The sequence below is a fragment of the Somniosus microcephalus genome, chromosome 15, assembly GCF_052327205.1.
Source record: "Somniosus microcephalus isolate GS21.2 chromosome 15, FLI_Smic_1.0, whole genome shotgun sequence".
Taxonomy (NCBI): domain Eukaryota; kingdom Metazoa; phylum Chordata; class Chondrichthyes; order Squaliformes; family Somniosidae; genus Somniosus; species Somniosus microcephalus.
In genome coordinates this window covers 128,798,601-128,816,780 of record NC_141001.1, presented here as the reverse complement: position 1 = coordinate 128,816,780, position 18,180 = coordinate 128,798,601, and the positions used below count along the sequence as shown (strand labels likewise).

General features: G+C 50.6%; 1 protein-coding gene across 1 annotated transcript; it reads right to left on the bottom strand.

Annotated features, from left to right (window-relative positions):
* Nucleotides 1-1,714: 1,714 nt before the first annotated feature.
* Nucleotides 1,715-17,945, bottom strand: LOC147107231 (dispanin subfamily A member 2b-like). The gene is made up of 2 exons (XM_086008447.1): nucleotides 17,673-17,945; nucleotides 1,715-2,143 (listed from the first exon to the last, which is right to left on the bottom strand). Exons 1-2 carry the CDS (start codon nucleotides 17,880-17,882, stop codon nucleotides 1,946-1,948), a joined length of 408 nt encoding a protein of 135 aa, XP_085864573.1. The 5' UTR covers nucleotides 17,883-17,945; the 3' UTR covers nucleotides 1,715-1,945.
* Nucleotides 17,946-18,180: the final 235 nt, after the last annotated feature.

The following is an 18,180-nucleotide window of genomic DNA, read 5'->3' as shown; positions in this document are numbered from 1 at the left end:
TCTTGCAGAGAGCCGGCACGGGCTCGACGGGCCGAATGGCCTCCTCCCGTGCTGTAACCATTCTATGATAAGTGAATGGGCAAAACATGTGGCAAATGGATTTCAATGTAAGTCAATGTGAGGTCATCCACTTTGGACCTAAAAAGGATCGAACAGGGTACTTTCCAAATGGTGAGAAGCTAAAAACAGTGGAGGTCCAAAGAGGGTCGGGGGGTCCAGGTACATCGATCATTAAAATGTCATGAACAGGTACAGAAAATAATCAAAAAGGCTAATGGGATGCTGGCCTTTATAATCGAGAGGACTAGAGTACAAGGGGGTAGAAGTTATGCTGCAGCTGTACAGAACCCTGGTTAGACCACACCTGGAGCACTGGGAGCAGTTCTGGGCACCACACCTTAGGAAGGTTATATTGGCCTTGGAGGGAGTGCAGCGTAGGTTTACCAGAATGATACCCCGACTCCAAGGGTTGTTACAGGGAGAGATTACACAAACTAGGGTTGTATTCCCTAGAATTTAGAAGGTTAAGGGGTGACCTGATCGAAGTTTTCAAGATATTAAGGGGAACAGATAGGGTAGAGAGAAACTATTTCCGCTGGTTGGGGAGTCTTGGACTAGGGGGCAAAGTCTAAAAATTAGAGCCAGACCTTTCAGGAGTGAAATTAGGAAACACTTCTACACACAAAGGGTGGTAGAAGTTTGGAACACTCTTCCACAAATGGCAATTGATGCTAGATCAATTGTTAATTTTAAATCTGAGATTGATAGATTTTTGTTAACCAAAGGTATTAAAGGATATGGGCCAAAGGCAGGTATATGGAGTTAGATCACAGATCAGCCATGATCTCATTGAATGGCGGAACAGGTTCAAGGGGCTCAAAGGCCTACTCCTGTTCCTACATCCCGGTGGCCCATTCCCCTGCCAAATTAGTTTAAACCCTCCCCAACAGCACTAGCAAACACCCCCGCAAGGATATTGGTTCCGGCCCTGTTGAGGTGCAACCCGTCCGGCCTGTACAGGTCCCACCTCCCCCAGGTCCCAATGTCCCAGGAATCTAAAGCCCTCCCTCCTGCACCATCTCTCCAGCCACGCATTCATCTGTTCTATCCTCCTATTTCTGTACTCACTAGCACGTGGCACTGGGAGTAATCTGGAGATTACTACCTTTGAGGTCCTGCTTTTTAATCTCTTTCCTAGCTCCCTAAAATCTGCCTGCAGGACCTCATCCCTCTTTCTACCTATGTCATTGATACCAATATGGACCATGCTTTGCCTCTATTTAATAGACTATTAACAAACTTAATAGAAATAAAGTCAAGACTTAAAAAAAAAAATCACCAGCTACTCACCAATTTTTTTTTCTTTTTAGCTCTTTCCCTTGTGGTGACGTCACTTACCTTGCGTCCCGATGCTCGCGCTCCCTCCGGGCTCCGGGATATTTAGCCTACCTTTATCTCCGGTCACTCCTCTTGCTCTCTCCTCCTTCCCTCTCTCCGAATTCCCACCTTTAGCACTCTGTTTAGAGGCATTCCGTTTAGGGTCACTGATAGAACAAAGTGTATCATTGCCGTGGACCGATAGCGCTTCACCCAGCAATTTACCAGGAGCCCATTCCATGCAATGTGGCTGCAAGTACGAGGATTTTTCACTGCCAACAGGAAGTGTTTACAGCTGAATCCAGGAATCTTGCCATTAAACTCCAAGAGTCCCCAAACTGGTTATCAATTCTTTATTAATACAATCAAGGCCACACCTTGCCCAAGTTTTAAATGAAAAGAAATCTGTATTGCTGCGAGGTGATTATTTTGAACATGTCAGCACTACATAGACATTATAGGTAGAAAGCAGCAATAATAGACAGAGGCTGCATCAAGGTGTTGAAGAGAGCCCGGTCACAACACAGCTCCCGCCATGGACAAGAGGCACTGTCGCCATCCCTTCACCTCACTTCCCGCCTCCAAAGAAATTATTCTCTGCTTCTTGCAATTCTTTGATCAACAGGACATTGGTATTGATAAACGATGCAATGAAGATTATGAGGGCAAGGATGCTCAGCACTGTGGCTGCAACGTTGAATGATCGGGCTGTAGATGCATAGTGCCGAGCTCCTTCTACATCTCCCACAACTTTCCGATCTCTAGACTAAAAGAAAACAAGTGTAAATACATAGAATCATTGAATAGCACAGAAGGAGGCCATTCGGCCCATCGAGTCTGCGCCAGCTCTTTCGAAGAGCAATCCAGTCAGTCCCACTCCCCTGCTCTTTCCCAATATCCCTGCAATTTTTTCTCCTTCAAGTATTTGTCCAATTCCCTTTTGTAGCTACCATTGAATCTGTATCTACCGCCCTATCAGGCAGCGCATTCCAAATCCTAACCACTCGTCGCCTCTGGTTCTTTTGCCAATCACCTTAAATCTGTGCCCTCTGGTTATCAACCCTTCAGCCACTGGAAACAGTTTCTCTTTATTTACTCTATCTAAACCCTTCATGATTTTAAACACCTCTATCAATTCTCCTCTTAGCCTGCTCTGTTCTAAGGAGAACAACCCCAGCTTCTCCAGTCTAGCAACAAGACTTGAAGATCTCAAATAAAAACAGAAAATGCTGGAAACGTTCAACCGGTCAGGCAGCATCTGTAGAGAGAGAAGCAGAGTTAACGTTTCAGGTCTGTGACCCTTCACCAGAACTGGAAAAAGTTAGAGACAGCAGACCTGAGCCGGAGCGAGAGCGGAGGCTGAGCAAATAAACAGCACGGCAGAGGAAGGCCCGAGAGCGGAGGCTGCGGAGCTGAGTGGGAGCAACTCAACAAAGGCAGAAATTGAAAGAGTGACGTCAGAATTAAAAAGTGACATCGGCACAAGGAGCTGATTGGTGAGTAGCTTAATCTATCTAGCTATAACGGTCCGTCTCTCTTTCCGTCTTTCCATCTGTCCGGCTATACAATCAAAAGTTATAGAGCATACCTACACATGTTATAATATCAAAAGAAAGCTTATCGTTAGGGGACTCTAATAGGCGTATTTACTTTTTGGTCAGACAAAAATACTATACAAAAAACGTTGAAAAATCCTCAAAAATCCACTCATTAGCGGTTGACCAATCCTACCTCTCATTAGCGTTGAGTGACGTGCTGCTTGACCAATCCTACAATTCAGTGACCTGATGGTTGACCAATCGGTGCGTCACAGGCGGGACCTAATCCTCCAGTCTCCCTAAACTTCGCCGCCATTTTTTTCATCCCCACAGGGACAGCACCAGCCAAACAAACCCCCACATTGCGACTCCGGGAGCGGCAGGCGAGTTTACACACAGCGGGCGGGTCATCGGCAGCGGCCACCCATCAACCACGCCACCCGCGGGGGAGCTCAGCTCGGGTCCGTCTCGGCCCCGAGAGCCCGGCCGGGCCTCAAGCGCTAGGCCCGAGACACGCAGTGGGCGGGGGAGCGGCAGCTGCCGGCCGTCAACCGCGCGATTCCCTGGGGAGCTCAACTTGGGTCCGTCTCGGCCCGACATCCCGGCCGGCCCTCAACCACTAGGCCCCGCACGGCCGGTATCACAACGGCACCGGGCCTGAGGCGCTAGGCAGGGAGAGGGGAGGGAGGGACAGAGAGAGGGGGAGGGAGGGAGAGAGAGAGAGAGGGGACAGACAGGGGCAGGGAGACCGCACAGCCCAAAATTGCCCTGGCAACGCCGGGCACCCCCTGCAAGTAGTTTATAAAGTAAAGGCATGGCAGGGCAGCTCAGTCCTGTGGAGTGCACATCCTGGGCAACGTGGGAAGTCCTGGATGCTTTGCGTAGCCTGGACGGCCACACGTGCGGGAAGTGTCGCCAGCTACAGCAGCTCGAGCTCTGGGTTTCGGAGCTTGGGCAACGGCTGGAGTCACTGCGGTGCATCCACGAGGCTGAGAGTTACGTGGATAGCACGTTTCTAGAGGTGGTCACCCTGAAGCTTAAGAGTGTGCAGGCAGAGAGGGAATGGGTGACCGCCAGACAGAAGAGGAGGACCAGGAGTCCCCTGTGTGTATCTCACTCGCTAACCAGTATTCAGTTCCGGTGAGGTTTGTTGGTGCTGTGGGGGAGGGTTTAAACTAGCTTAGCAGGGAGATGGGAACCTGAGAGTGGATTCAGAAGGGAGAAGTAAAGCTGGAAATTGAAGGCGGAAAATTAGTAAGCGAGTTTGGTAGGCAGAGGAAACAAAGGCTAGAAAATAGACAAGGAGGGAGTTTGGCAGTGCTTATAATGGTATATACTTCAACGCAAGGAGTCTAGGGAATGAGCTGAGGGCACAGATAGGCATGTGGGAGTATGATATTGTAGGAATCGTCAGATCCCTAGCTGAAATACTGAGGTCGAGTCAGCCCGATAATTAAACGAAGTTTAATGTAAACTAAAGAACAAACAATGGTATGCAGGAGAAACAATCAACAGGTCTTTTCTTAAGGCTGGCTTCACGAAGTCTGGCCTGGGAACCTCCCCGCCTGACGTCATCACGTTTCCCGCCGTTCGGGACGTCACGTGACCAACGTGATGACGTCATCGCGCTGGTTCTGGAACTTACCGAGAATGGGTTATTTACAAACAGTAAACAAACATAGGTGCTGTAGCACTCTGTTAAAGGCAGTTATCTAGTCATACAGGAGTCCCTTGGTGGCTTTGCCACAATATTATAGCTATTGCTGAGACATGGCTGAAAGAAGGGCAGGAATGGCAGCTCAACATTCCTGGTTACAGGGTTTTCAGACGAGATAGAGAGGGGGATACAAAAGGGGGGGTTGCAGTATTGATTAAAGAAACAATTACAGCTGTGAGGAGGGAGGATATCTTAGAAGGATCATCCAATGAGGCCATACGGGTTGAACTGAAAACAAAAAAGGGGCGATCACACTGCTGGGAGTGTACTATAGACCCCCGAACAGTCAGAGGGAGATAGAAGAGCAAATATGTCGGCAAATTTCAGAGACGTGCAAAAATAGGGCAGTAATAGTAGGGGATTTCAACTTCCCTAATATTAACTGGGATAAAATTAGTGTAAAAGGTAAAGAGGGAGCAGAATTCTTAAAATGCATTCAGGAGAATTCTTTTTAGCCAGTACATGGCAAGCCCAACAAGAGAGGGGGCGGTTCTGGGCCTAGCTTTAGGTGGAAAGGGTATCAGTGGGAGAGCATATTGGTGGTAGTGATCATAATTCAGTGAGATTTAGGGTAGTTGTGGAAAAGGACAAGGATAGACCAGGAATAAAAGTTATCAATTGGGGGAAAGCTAATTTTACTAAGCCGAGAGGTGATTTAGCCAAAGTGGATTGGAGGCAGAAACTTGAAGGTAAATCAGTGTCAGAGCAGTGGGAGGCATTCAAGGAGGAGATAGAGGGTTCAGAGCAAGTATGATAGCAAAATACTGCATTCCTAGAAGAGAGGTGGCAGTGAACCTTCACATGGTCCATCTCCAACTCTTCCCTTCCTCGACTTCTCCGTTTCCATCTCTGGGGATAGGTTATTGACCAACATTCACTACAAGCCCACTGACTCCCACAGCTACCTGGATGACACTTCCTCCCACCCCGCCTCCTGTAAGGACTCTATTCCATTCTCCCAGTTTCTCAGTCTCCGCCGCATCTGCTCCGATGATGCCACCTTCCACACCAGTGCTTCCGACATGTCTTTCTTTTTCCTCAACCGAGGATTCCCCTCTACAGTGGTTGACACGGCCCTCGACCGTGTCCGTTCTATCTCCCGCACTTCTGCCCTCACCCCTGCCCCTCTCTCCCGGAACCACGATAGGGTTCCCCTTGCCCTCACCTTTCACCCCACCAGCCTCCACATTCAACGGATCATCCTCCGCCATTTCCGCCACCTCCAACGTGATCCCACCACCAAACGCATCGTTCCCTCCCCTTTCAGCATTCCATAGGGACCGCTCCCTCCGAGACACCCTAGTCCACTCCTCTATCACCTCCAGCATCTTCCCGTGCAAGCACAGGAGATGCAACACCTGCCCTTATACCTCCCCCCTTCCCACTGTCCAGGCCCCCAAACACACCTTCCAGGTGAAACAGCGATTTACTTGTACTTCTTGCAGTCTAGTATACTGTATTCGCTGCGCACGGTGCGGTCTCCTCTACATTGGGGAGACCAAACGCAGATTGGGTGACCGCTTTGCGGAACACCTTCGTTCAGTCCGTAAGGGGGACCCCGAGCTCCCGGTGGCCTGTCACTTTAATTCACCGCTCCATTCCCACTCTGACCTCACCGTCCTTGGCCTCTTGTATTGTTCCACTGAAGCTCAGTGTAAGCTCGAGGAACAGCACCTCGTCTTCCGATTAGGCTCTTTACAGCCATCCAGACTCAATAGCGAGTTCAACAATTTCAGATCATAACCCCGGCCCCTATCATATTTTTATATATTTTTTAACCACCTTTGGTTTGTGCCTTTTCCTTTTCTCTCTCTCTCCCACATGGCAGCTGTCTCTCACTCTGCCAGCGCATTTCACACTTCATCTAGAGCCATCCTTTGTCTCTTTACCTGTCCTATTACCATCTCGTCTCGCCTTGAATATCTCAATGTCTCTTCACCTCACAGACATTTCCTTTTGTTCTTTCACCCCCTCCCCCATTTCCCAGCCCCCAAACTTGCTTTTTAATCTGTTTCATTTCCTGCTTTTTTCTCAGTTCTGACGAAGGGTTTCGACCTGAACCGTTGACTCTGTTTCTCTCTCCACGGATGTTGCCTGGCCTGCTGAGTTTTTCCAGCATCTTCTGTTGTTATTTCAGAGCAAGTGTGTTCCCTTAAAGAAAAAAGGGTGGGACTAACAAATCTAGAGCTCGCTGGATGTCAAGGGGCATACAGGGTAGGATAAAGAAAAAAGGGAAGCGTATGACAGATACCGAGGGCTCAATATGCAGAAAGCCTAGAGGAGTATAAAAAGTGCAGGGGTGAAATTAAAAAGGAAATTAGGAAAGCAAAGAGAGGGCATGAAAACATTTTGGCAATTAAAATCAAGAAAAACCCAAAGATGTTTTATAAATACATTAAGAGCAAGGAGATAACTAAAGTAAGAGTAGGGCCTATTAGGGACTATAAAGGTAACCTGTGTGTGGAAGCGGAGGACATGGGCATGGTTCTTAATGAATACTTTGCGCCCGTTTTCACAAAAGAGAGGAACGATGCAGATATTGCAATCACGGAGCAGGAGTGTGAAATAGTAGATGAAATAAACAGTGAAAGAGGAAGTATTAAGAGATTTAGCATCTTTGAAAGTGGATAAATCCCCAGGCCCGAATGAAATGTATCCCAGACTGTTAAGAGAATCATAGAATCACGAGAAATTTACAGCACAGAAGGAGGCCATTCGGCCCATCGTGTCTGTGCCGGCCGACAAAGAGCTCTCCAGCCTAATCCCACTTCCCAGCTCTTGGTCCGTAGCCCTGTAGGTTACGGCACTTCAAGTGCATATGCAAGTACTTTTTAAATGTGACAAGGGTTTCTGCCTCTACCACCCTTTCAGGCAGTGAGTTCCAGACCCCCACCACCCTCTGGGTGAAAACATTCTCCTCAACTCCCCTCTAAACCCCCGACTTTAAATCTATGCCCCCTGGTTATTGACCCTTCTGCAAAGGGAAATAGGTCCTTCCTATCCACTCGATCTAGGCCCCTCATAATTTTATACGCCTCAATCAAATCTCCCCTCAGACTCCACTGTTCCAAGAGAAACAAACCCAGCCTCTCCAATCTTTCCTCATAGATAAAACTCCCCAGCCCAGGCAACATCCTCGGAAATCTCCTCTGCACCCCCTCTGTTGATCTAGCTTCCTCTTAACTTTATCTATACTATTCGCCTCAACCACTCCCTGTGGCAGCGAGTTCCACATTCTCACCACTCTCTGGGTAAAGAAGTTTCTGCTGAATTCCCCATTGGATTTATTAGTGACTGTCTTATATTGATGGCACCTAGTTTTCGACTCCTCCACACGTGGAAACATCTTCTCTACGTCGACCCTATCGAACAGTTTAATAATTTTAAAGAGTTCCATCGGTCTGCAAATTACAAATACTCAAGTCTGTAACATTCTGTTGGTTACAGATGTAACCTGATGTACAGGCATGGGTGAATAAAGAGCCAGCACAGATTAGTTAAAGGCAAATCGTGCTTGACTAATTTCATTGGATTCTTTTGCTGAAGTAACAGAGAAGGTTGATCAAGGTAGGCCGGAGGCCGGAAGGAACAGACCTGGAGGGAGCACAGCGAGAGCGGAGCAGTCTCGAGTGGCAGGAGCCTGAGGCTGGAAGGAACGGACCTGGAGGGAGCACAGCGAGAGCGGAGCAGTTAAAAAGGAGTGGCAGCAACTCAACAGAGGCAGTTTTTGAAAAAGTGACATCGGCACAAGGGAAGGAGCTGATTGGTGAGTAGCTGGTGAGTGTATTTTAAGTTTTTGAGTTTATAGGTTTATTTCTGCTGGGTTAGTTCTTAGTATATTAAATAAAAGGCATGGAAGGGCAGCTCAGCCCCGTAGAGTGCACATCCTGTGCCATGTGGGAAGTCCTGGACGCTTTGTGTAGCCTGGACGACCACATGTGCGGGAAGTGTTGCCAGCTACAACAAATTGACCTCCAGGTTTCAGAGCTTGAGTGGCGGCTGGAGTCACTGCGGTGCATCCGTGAGGCTGAGAATTATGTGGATAGCACGTTTCGGGAGGTGGTCACCCCGCAGCTTAAGAGTATGCAGGCAGAGAGGGAATGGGTGACTGCCAGACAGAAGAGGAGCACCAGGCAGGTAGTGCAGGAGTCCCTGGATTGCATCGCACTCTCCAGCCAGTATTCTGTTCCGAGTACTGGTGAGGGTGATGGTTCCCCTGGGGAGTGCAGCCAGAGTCAAGTCCACAGCACCACGGGTGGCTCAGCTGCACAGGAAAAGCAATAGTGGTGGGAGATTCGATAGTTAGAGGAGCAGACAGGAGTTTCTGCGGCCGTAGACATGACTCCAGGATGGTATGTTGCCTTCCTGGTGTCAGGATCAAGGATGTCAGGGGAATTTATAATGGGGAACAAAGAAATGGCAGACAAATGAAATACATACTTTACTTCTGTCTTCACAAAGGAGGACACAAATAACCTCCCAGAGATGTCGGGGAACATAGGGTCTAATGAGAAGGAGGAATTGAATGAAATCAGTATTTGTAGGGAAATGGTGTTAGGGAAATTGATGGGATTGAAGGCCGATAAATCCCCAGAGCCTGATAATCTACATCCTGGGTACTTAAGGAAGAACCCTAGAAATAGTAGATACATTGCTGGTCATCTTCCAAAATTCTATAGACTCTGGAACAGTTCCCATTGATTGGAGGGTAGCTATTGTAACCCCACTATTTAAAAAAGGTGGTAGAGAGAAAACGGTGAATTATAGACCGTTAATCCTGACATCGGTAGTGGGGAAAATGCTAGAGTACATTATAAAATATGTAATAGCAGAGCACTTGAAAAACAGTGACAGGATCAGACAAAGTCAACATGGTAAATCATGCTTGACTAATCTACTGGAATTTTTTGAGGATGTAACTGGTAGAATAGATAAGGGAGAACCAGTGGATGTGGTGTATTTGGACTTTCAGAAGGCTTTCGATAAGGTCCTGCATAAGAGATTAGCGTGTAAAGTTAAAGCACATGGGATTGGGGGAAAGATACTGACTTGGATAGAGAACTGGCTGGCAGACAGGAAGCAAAGAGTTGGAATAAACGGGTCTTTTTCCGAGTAGCAGGCAGTGACTAGTGGGGTACCGCAGGGATCGGTCCTGGGACCCCAGCTATTCACAATATATATTAATGATCTGGACGAGGGAACTAGATGTAATATCTCCAAGTTTGCAGACGACACAATGCTGGGTGGGCGTGTGTGCTGTGGGGAGGATGCAGAGAAACTCCAGTATGATTTGGACAGTTGGGTGATTATACTGCATTTGCCATGCATCTGTCCAATGTGAATAAAGGCGAGGTTATCCACTTTGGTGGCAAAAACAGGAAGGCAGATTATCTGAATGGCAATAGATTGGGAAAAGGGGAAGTGCAACGAGACCTGGGTGTCCTTGTGCACCAGTCGCTGAAGGTAAGCATGCAAGTGCAGCAGGCGGTTAAGGCAAATGGTATGTTGGCCTTCATAGCGAGAGGATTCGAGTACTGGAGCAAGGATGTCTTGCTGCAGTTGTACAGGGCCTTGGTGAGACCACACCTTGAGTATTGTGTGCAGTTTTGGTCGCCTTATCTGAGGAAGGATCCTCTTGCCATGGAGGGAGTGCAGCGAAGATTCACCAGACTGATACCTGGGATGGCAGGAATGACGTATGAAGCAAGATTGGGGCGATTGGGCTTGTATTCGCTAGAGTTTAGAAGAATGAGAGGGGATCTCATTGAAACTTATAAAATTCTAACAGGACTAGACAGACTAGATGCAGGAAGGATGTTCCTGATGGCGGGGGGAGTCCAGAAACAGGTGTCACAGTCCAAGGATAAGGGGTAAGCCATTTAGGACTGAGATGAGGAGGAATCTCTTCACCCAGAGAGTGGCGAACCTGTGGAATTCTCTACCACAGAAGGCAGTTGAGGCCAGTTCATTAAATATATTCAAGAAGGAGTTAGATATATTTCTTAAGGCTAAAGGGATCAAGGGATATGGGGAGAAAGCAGGGACAGGGTACTGAATTTGGATGATCAGCCATGATCTCATTAAATGGCAGAACAGGCCAGAGGGGCCGAATGGCCTACTCCTGCTTCTATCTTCTATGTTTCTGTGTCTATGTCACCGAGCAGCTACAGAACACTCTGAGGGGGGAGGGGTGAATAGCCAGCGGTCATTGTCCATATCGGTACCAATGACATGGGCAGAAAGAGGGATGAGGTCCTGCAGGCAGAGTTTAGGGAGCTAGCAGAGAGATTAAAAAGCAGGACCTCAAAGGTAGTAAACTCCAGATCACTTCCGGTGCCACGTGCTATAGTGAATACAGGAATAGGAGGATAGAACAGATGAATGCGTGGCTGGAGAGATGGTACAGGAGGGAGGGCTTTAGATTCCTGAGGCACTGGGACCGTTTCTGGGGAAGGTGGGACCTATACAAGCCGGTAGTCTTGTATCGGGCATGAGGACAATGTGACCCGTCCATCTGAGCTGATCGAAGCTTTGACCATGCTCAATGCTGGGGATGTTGGCCTGAGCAAGAACACTGATGTTGGTGCGCCTATCCTGCCAATGGATTTGCAGGATCTTGCGGAGGCAGCATTGGTGGTACCTCTCCAGTGCTTGGAGGTGCCTGCTGTACATGGTCCATGTCTCCGAGGCATAGAGCAGGGCGGGCATCACTGCTGCTCTGTAGACCATGAGCTTAGTGCCAGGTTTGAGGTCCTGGTCTTCAAACACTCTCTTCCTCAGGCGACCGAAGGCTGCACTGGCACACTGAAGGCGGTGTTGGACTTCGTCGTCGACGTCTGCCCTTATTGACAGTAGGCTCCCGAGGTATGGAAAGTGGTCCACGTTGTCCAAGGCCTTGTCGTGGATTTTGATAATCGGGGGGCAGTACTGTGTGGCGGGGGCAGGTTAGTAGAGGACCTTTGTCTTACGGATGTTTAGTGCAAGGCCTATGCTATTGTAAGCTTCGGTGAAGGTGTTGATGATGGTTTGGAGTTCGACCTCCGAGTGAGCGCAGATGCAAGCGTCATCTGCATACTGTAATTCGACGACAGAGGATGGGACGACCTTGGATCAGGACTGGAGGCAACAGAGGCTGAACAGTTTCCCGTTTGTTCTGTAAATTAGCTCCACTCCAGTGAGGAGCATACTGAGGATGAGATGGAGCATTGCAGCAAGGAAGATTGAGAAGAGCGTTGGTGCGATGACACAGCCTTGCTTGACCCCGGCTCGTACGTGAATTGGGTCTGTGGTGGAGCCGTTGGTCAGAATCACGGCTTGCATGTCGTCGTGAAGCAGCCGGAGGATGGTGACAAACTTTTGAGGGCAGCCGAATTTGAGGAGGACACTCCATAATCCCTCACGTTTGACAGTGTCAAAGGCCTTTGTGAGATCAAAGGCCATGTACAGCGGTTGGTGCTGTTCCCTGCATTTCTCTTCAGGTCCTCTTGACCACATCCCCGCTGTTGACCTTCTCTGCAATTTGGAGCCAGGTTCTTTTTGTCTCCTGGGGAGGTCTCTTCCACCCATTCGAAGGGAAGAGGACCTCCCAGCATACTCTGACTCCCTGCACAAGCATATAGAGGGGGTCATTGGAGAACCTAGGTGCAGCCCTCTGCCTGTGTCTCCAAGTGTTTGGAGCAATCAAGGCCTCCAGTGCAGTGACTGCCTGCACACTCCTAGCTGGACCTTCAAATGCAATGTGGCCATGGCCCCTGTAAATATCCCAGCTGAAAATGCATCATCGATGACGTCATCAGACCCGCACCATTTAATAGGGCCGGGTAACGCTCAGGGCGGGCGTAATAGGCGCCATTAATGCAAACTCGATTTCTGCAGCTGGATGGAGGGAAGAACTGGGTCCAGACCCGCCACAGCGACTGCCCACGTAAAGAAAATTCAGGCCGCTGGCAGTAGCAAGGACACACGAGATGGTAAGATCAAGGGGGCGGCTGTGAATATGGGTAGGGGATTTTATATGGACGGAGAGATTAAGAGAGGACTGGAGGGCAGTGACCTCAGAGGAGAGAGGACAAGGTGAGTTGTTGAAGTCACTGAGGATGAGAAGTTGCTCGGTGCAGAGGCTGAAGGAGAAAAACTGAAATATCGCAGTGGGAAACTTGGCGTGGAATTTGGGTGGGTGATAGAGAGTTAGGATTTTAAAGGAGGCGAGAGGCCTGGAACAAAGCGAGATTATCAAAGGAGGGAGTAGGGGGACAGCCCAAGGTGCGGTTTGGTGAAATATATTCCATTCATCACTGCCTGTTTTCTGTGTCTTCTAACTGCCTGCTTTCTGTGTCTTTTCCCTTCCCCCAGTCCTCATGTATTATGCATTGGAATGTGCTGGAACTGGTTGTGTGCAGGGCTCCGCCCATACCTGGCTCCTTTGTAATCTAACTTCAGTCCGGCATCAGCCTCCTGAAGGTAGACATCTCTCTATTTTACGTGTTATGTTCTGAGTTAATAAAAGCCTTACTTTTGTTCTGCTAACTTCGAGTCTCGGAATAATTGAGGCACATCAATTTTATTAACTCAATTTTCAACACTATGGATCAACTCCTGAAACCCGAACGTTTGGATTTGGATCAACATGCTCCGGACGCATCAGCACGCTTCGGACACTGGTTTGACTGTATGGAATTCTTCCTGGACAATTCCGCAGCCGTCAAAGACGCTACGGACACTGCGAAGATGAGACTCGGAATGCTACGGAATTGGGTAAGCCACCGGGTTTACCCCCTCATCCAAGACGCCGATACGTACCTGGCCGCCTGCAACACCTTAAAGGCGCATTACCAGCAGCCTACGAATGAGGTGTATGCTAGGCATCTACTCGCTACTCGCGCACAGCGACCTGGGGAATCGGTGGAGGAGTTCCTAAGCATCCTGAAAAAGCTTGGCAAGGACTGTAAGTGCCGAGATGTAAAAGCCGCAGTGTACACCGACGAGCTTGTTCGCGATGCCTTTATCACAGGCCTCAGCTCCACTCACATCCGGCAAAGACTGCTGGAAAAAACGGGGTTGGACCTGAAACAGGCTGCGGACACCGCGCGGTCCCTGGAGATGGCCCAGAGAAACTCGGACGCCTACTCTTCAGCCCGCGCCGCCCACGCCGCCACGTGTGCGCCGAGGGCGCCGCCATCTTGGAAGGCATCTTCCCCGCCCGGCAGCCCGACACCGGCGGGGCCCAGCTCTCCCCCCAGAAGCCCTACGACAGCCGCGACGCGTCAAGGACCCAACTGCTACTTCTGCGGGCAGCCAAAGCACACCAGAAACCTGTGCCCGGCGAAAGGCACCACCTGCTTTAAGTGCGGTAAGAAGGGGCACTTCGGGAAGGTGTGCAGAGGGAACCCCGCCGGAAAACCAACCGCCGGAAAACCCGCCACCGCCGCGTGTGCGCCGTGGGAGCGGCCATCTTGGACGCCATCTTGCCCGACCTCGTGGGGTCCGCCATCTTATGAGCAGACAGCGTGGACGCCATCTTGTCTCGATCAGGGCCCTACAGTGGCATCGGTCACAGTGGACCAGACCAGGCCGCATCCGCTATCCAAATCAATGGTGGACATCGAGGTAAACGGGTGCCGGGTTAAATGCTTAATTGACAGTGGAAGCACGGAGAGTTTTATCCACCCTGAACTGGCACAACAACTCTCCCTAAAGGTGGTCCCTGCTCAGGGTACCATCTCTATGGCCGATAAAACCCAGACATCGACCATTCTGGGTTACTGCACGGTACAATTGTGCGTTAACGGAACTGTGTATGATAATTTTAAAGTATTAATCATGAAGAATCTATGTGCGAGCGTGATCTTGGGTTTGGATTTCCAGTGCAACCACCAAAGCATCACGCTCAAGTACGGTGGGTCCCAGCCGCCCCTCACAGTGTGCGGTCTGGCTACCCTGAAGGTAAAGCCGCCTTCGCTATTCGCGAACCTTACCCCTAACTGCCGGCCAATAGCGACCAAAAGCAGGAGGTACAGCTGGGAGGACAGGCGGTTTATCGCGACCGAGGTGGACAGGCTCCTGAAAGAGCGCATTATTGAACACAGCAACAGCCCGTGGCGCGCCCAAGTGGTAGTGGTAAGGGGTAGCGAGAAGAAACGGATGGTGATCGACTATAGTCAAACGATCAACAGGTACACCCTACTAGATGCCTACCCGCTACCCCGCATATCAGAAATGGTGAACCAAATCGCCCAATACCGGGTGTTCTCCACCATCGACCTCAAGTCAGCGTACCACCAGCTCCCTATCAGACCAGAGGACCGCCTGTACACCGCCTTCGAGGCGAACGGACGCCTCTACCAATTCCTCAGAGTCCCCTTTGGGGTGACGAACGGGGTCTCGGTCTTTCAGAGGGAGATGGATCGCATGGTCGATGACCACCACTTGCAGGCAACCTTCCCCTACCTCGACAACGTCACCATCTGCGGTCACAACCAGCAGGATCACGACTCGAACCTCGAGAGGTTCCTGAAAACCGCACAAAAACTCAACCTCACCTATAACGAGGACAAGTGCGTTTTCAACACCACGCGCCTCTGCATACTGGGCAGCGTGGTGGAGAATGGGGAAATCGGACCAGACCCCGACCGATTGCGCCCCCTACGGGAGCTGCCCCTGCCCAACACTCCCAAAGCCCTGAAAAGGTGCCTGGGGTTATTTTCTTACTATTCCCAATGGGTCCCCAACTACTCCGACAAAGCCCGCCCCCTCTTGAAAGCATCCTCTTTTCCGCTCTCTGCTGAGGCCCACGCCGCCTTCAAAAGCATTAAGCAGGATATTGAGCGGGCCACGCTACAGGCAGTGGACGAGAACACTCCATTTCAAGTGGAAAGTGATGCGTCCGACTTCGCCTTGGCGGCCACCCTCAACCAGGCGGGGCGGCCTGTAGCTTTCTTCTCGAGGACCCTCCAAGGCCCCGAGATCAGACACTCCTCCGTGGAAAAGGAGGCCCAAGCCATCGTGGAGGCAGTGCGCCACTGGCGCCACTACCTAGCCGGCAAACGCTTCACCCTACTTACCGACCAGCGATCGGTAGCGTTTATGTTCAACAATAAACAGAGGGGGAAGATTAAAAATGATAAGATTCTTAGGTGGCGGATCGAGCTCTCCACTTTCGAGTACGACATCATTTACCGGCCAGGGGCCCTTAACGAATCCCCTGACGCCCTCTCACGAGGGATGTGTGCCAGCGCCACCGAGGATCGGCTACAGACCCTCCACAACGACCTCTGCCACCCAGGGGTCACGCGGCTGTTCCACTTCATAAAGTCCCGTAACTTACCCTACTCGATTGAGGAAGTTCGGTCTCTGACCAGGAACTGCCGCACTTGCGCTGAGTGCAAGCCTCGGTTCTACCGCCCAGATAGAGCCCACTTAATCAAAGCTACACGGCCCTTCGAGCGGCTCAGCTTAGATTTCAAGGGCCCCCTCCCGTCCGTCGACCGCAATGTTTACTTCCTGAACATTGTGGACGAATACTCCCGTTTCCCATTCGCCTTCCCCTGCCCAGACATGACCAGCGCCACGGTCATTAAATGCCTCAACAGCCTGTTCTGCCTGTTCGGTATGCCGAGCTATATCCACACGGATAGGGGGGCGTCCTTCATGAGTGAAGAGCTACGCCAGTACATGCTGTCCAAGGGGATCGCCACGAGCCGTACCACCAGCTACAACCCCCGGGGTAACGGCCAGGTGGAGCGAGAGAACGGGACAGTGTGGAAAGCAGTCACTCTAGCTCTAAGGACCAAGGGCCTCCCTATCTCCCGCTGGCAGGAAGTCCTCTCGGATGTGCTCCATTCGATACGGTCGCTATTGTGTACGGCCACTAATACCACGCCTCATGAACGAATGTTTGTCTTTCCCCGGAAATCCACCTCGGGCGTATCCATGCCGTCATGGCTCTCCACCCCAGGTCCGGTACTCGTGCGAAGGCATGTGAGGGGCCACAAGACGGACCCTCTCGTGGAGCCAGTACACCTACTCCACGCCAACCCCCAATACGCATATGTCCGGCACGCCGACGGAAGGGAGGACACCGTGTCCATAAAAGACGTCGCCCCAGCCGGCATCAACAACAACCACGGCAATAGCAGCGACGACGATCACAGCAACCCTTACCCACCCACTATTCTTTCATCACCCCCGGAAGAACATCGACCAACGGCACCCCCACCAACTACCCCTTCAACAACCCCGGCGGCACCCCCGGCAGAGACCCAGGAGGCTACCGGGGACACCCAGCCGACACCCGCGGCACCACAACAGCCACGTCAGTCGCAGAGGACTATCAAACCCCCGAACAGACTAAATCTATAGAAGGGGTGAATGTGATGAAATATATTCCATTCATCACTGCCTGTTTTCTGTGTCTTCTAACTGCCTGCTTTCTGTGTCTTTTCCCTTCCCCCAGTCCTCATGTATTATGCATTGGAATGTGCTGGAACTGGTTGTGTGCAGGGCTCCGCCCATACCTGGCTCCTTTGTAATCTAACTTCAGTCCGGCATCAGCCTCCTGAAGGTAGACATCTCTCTATTTTACGTGTTATGTTCTGAGTTAATAAAAGCCTTACTTTTGTTCTGCTAACTTCGAGTCTCGGAATAATTGAGGCACATCAAAGAGCCTCACTAGCAGTCTGGGAGGAAGGTGGACGGTTTACCCAGAGGGGAAGGCATGGCCACAGGAGGGGCTGAGGAGGAATAAAGAGAAAAGAAAAAAATCCAGTTGCAATAAGTTGTTGGTTACATTGTTACTCAACCCAGAACAGTATCCCGTAAAAGAAAGTCCCGAAATATTTACAAGACGGCAGAGATTGCCCAGCACACTTGCAATATTAAACAAAGTACATTAGACCCGGGCTCCGACCCCCTCCCCCCGGGGCGCTCCCTCTCCCCCCCGGGATTCCCACTCGCCACCCCCGGGGTTTCCCCCCTCCCCGGGGTCTCCCCCCTCCCCGGGTCTCCCCCTCCTCCCACCCCGGGTCTCCCCTCCCCGGACTCACCTTGACCGAGTAAATCAGCGCCACCAAGCCGAGGCAGCAGAAGTTCATGTAGAAGATGTTGAAAATGGACCAGACCAGGTGGTCGCGGAGCGGCAGCACATTGGGGGCCAGGTTAATGACGGTGCTCGACACCGAGCCGCCATCCTTCTTCATCCCCTGGTACGGGTAGTTGCGGGGATTCATCGGCACCTGGTCGGCTCTGTACTCCATCCCGGACTTAGACTGGGGAAAGACCGGAGTGAGAAACCGCGCTGGGCTCCGGACCTTATAAACAGGGGCGGAGCGAGGAACGGGGCCACTCCCACACTGAGCAATCCTCTGAATGTGGAATATTCCCAGAGTGAGTAATCCTCTGAATGTGGAATATTCCCAGAGTGAGTAATCCTCTGAATGTGGAATATTCCCAGAGTGAGTAATACTCTGAATGTGGAATATTCCCAGAGTGAGTAATACTTTGAATGTGGAATACTCCCAGAGTGAGTAATACTCTGATTGTGGGATGTTCCCA

What these genes read in the sequence shown, in the direction of transcription:
- LOC147107231 (XM_086008447.1), bottom strand. Translation starts at nt 17,882, where the DNA reads ATGGAGTACAGAGCCGACCAGGTGCCGATGAATCCCCGCAACTACCCG. An exon ending in CGCTGATTTACTCGGTCAAG is followed by an intron (nt 2,144 to 17,672) that starts GTGAGTCCGGGG and finishes GTTTTCTTTTAG; the next exon opens with TCTAGAGATCGGAAAGTTGT.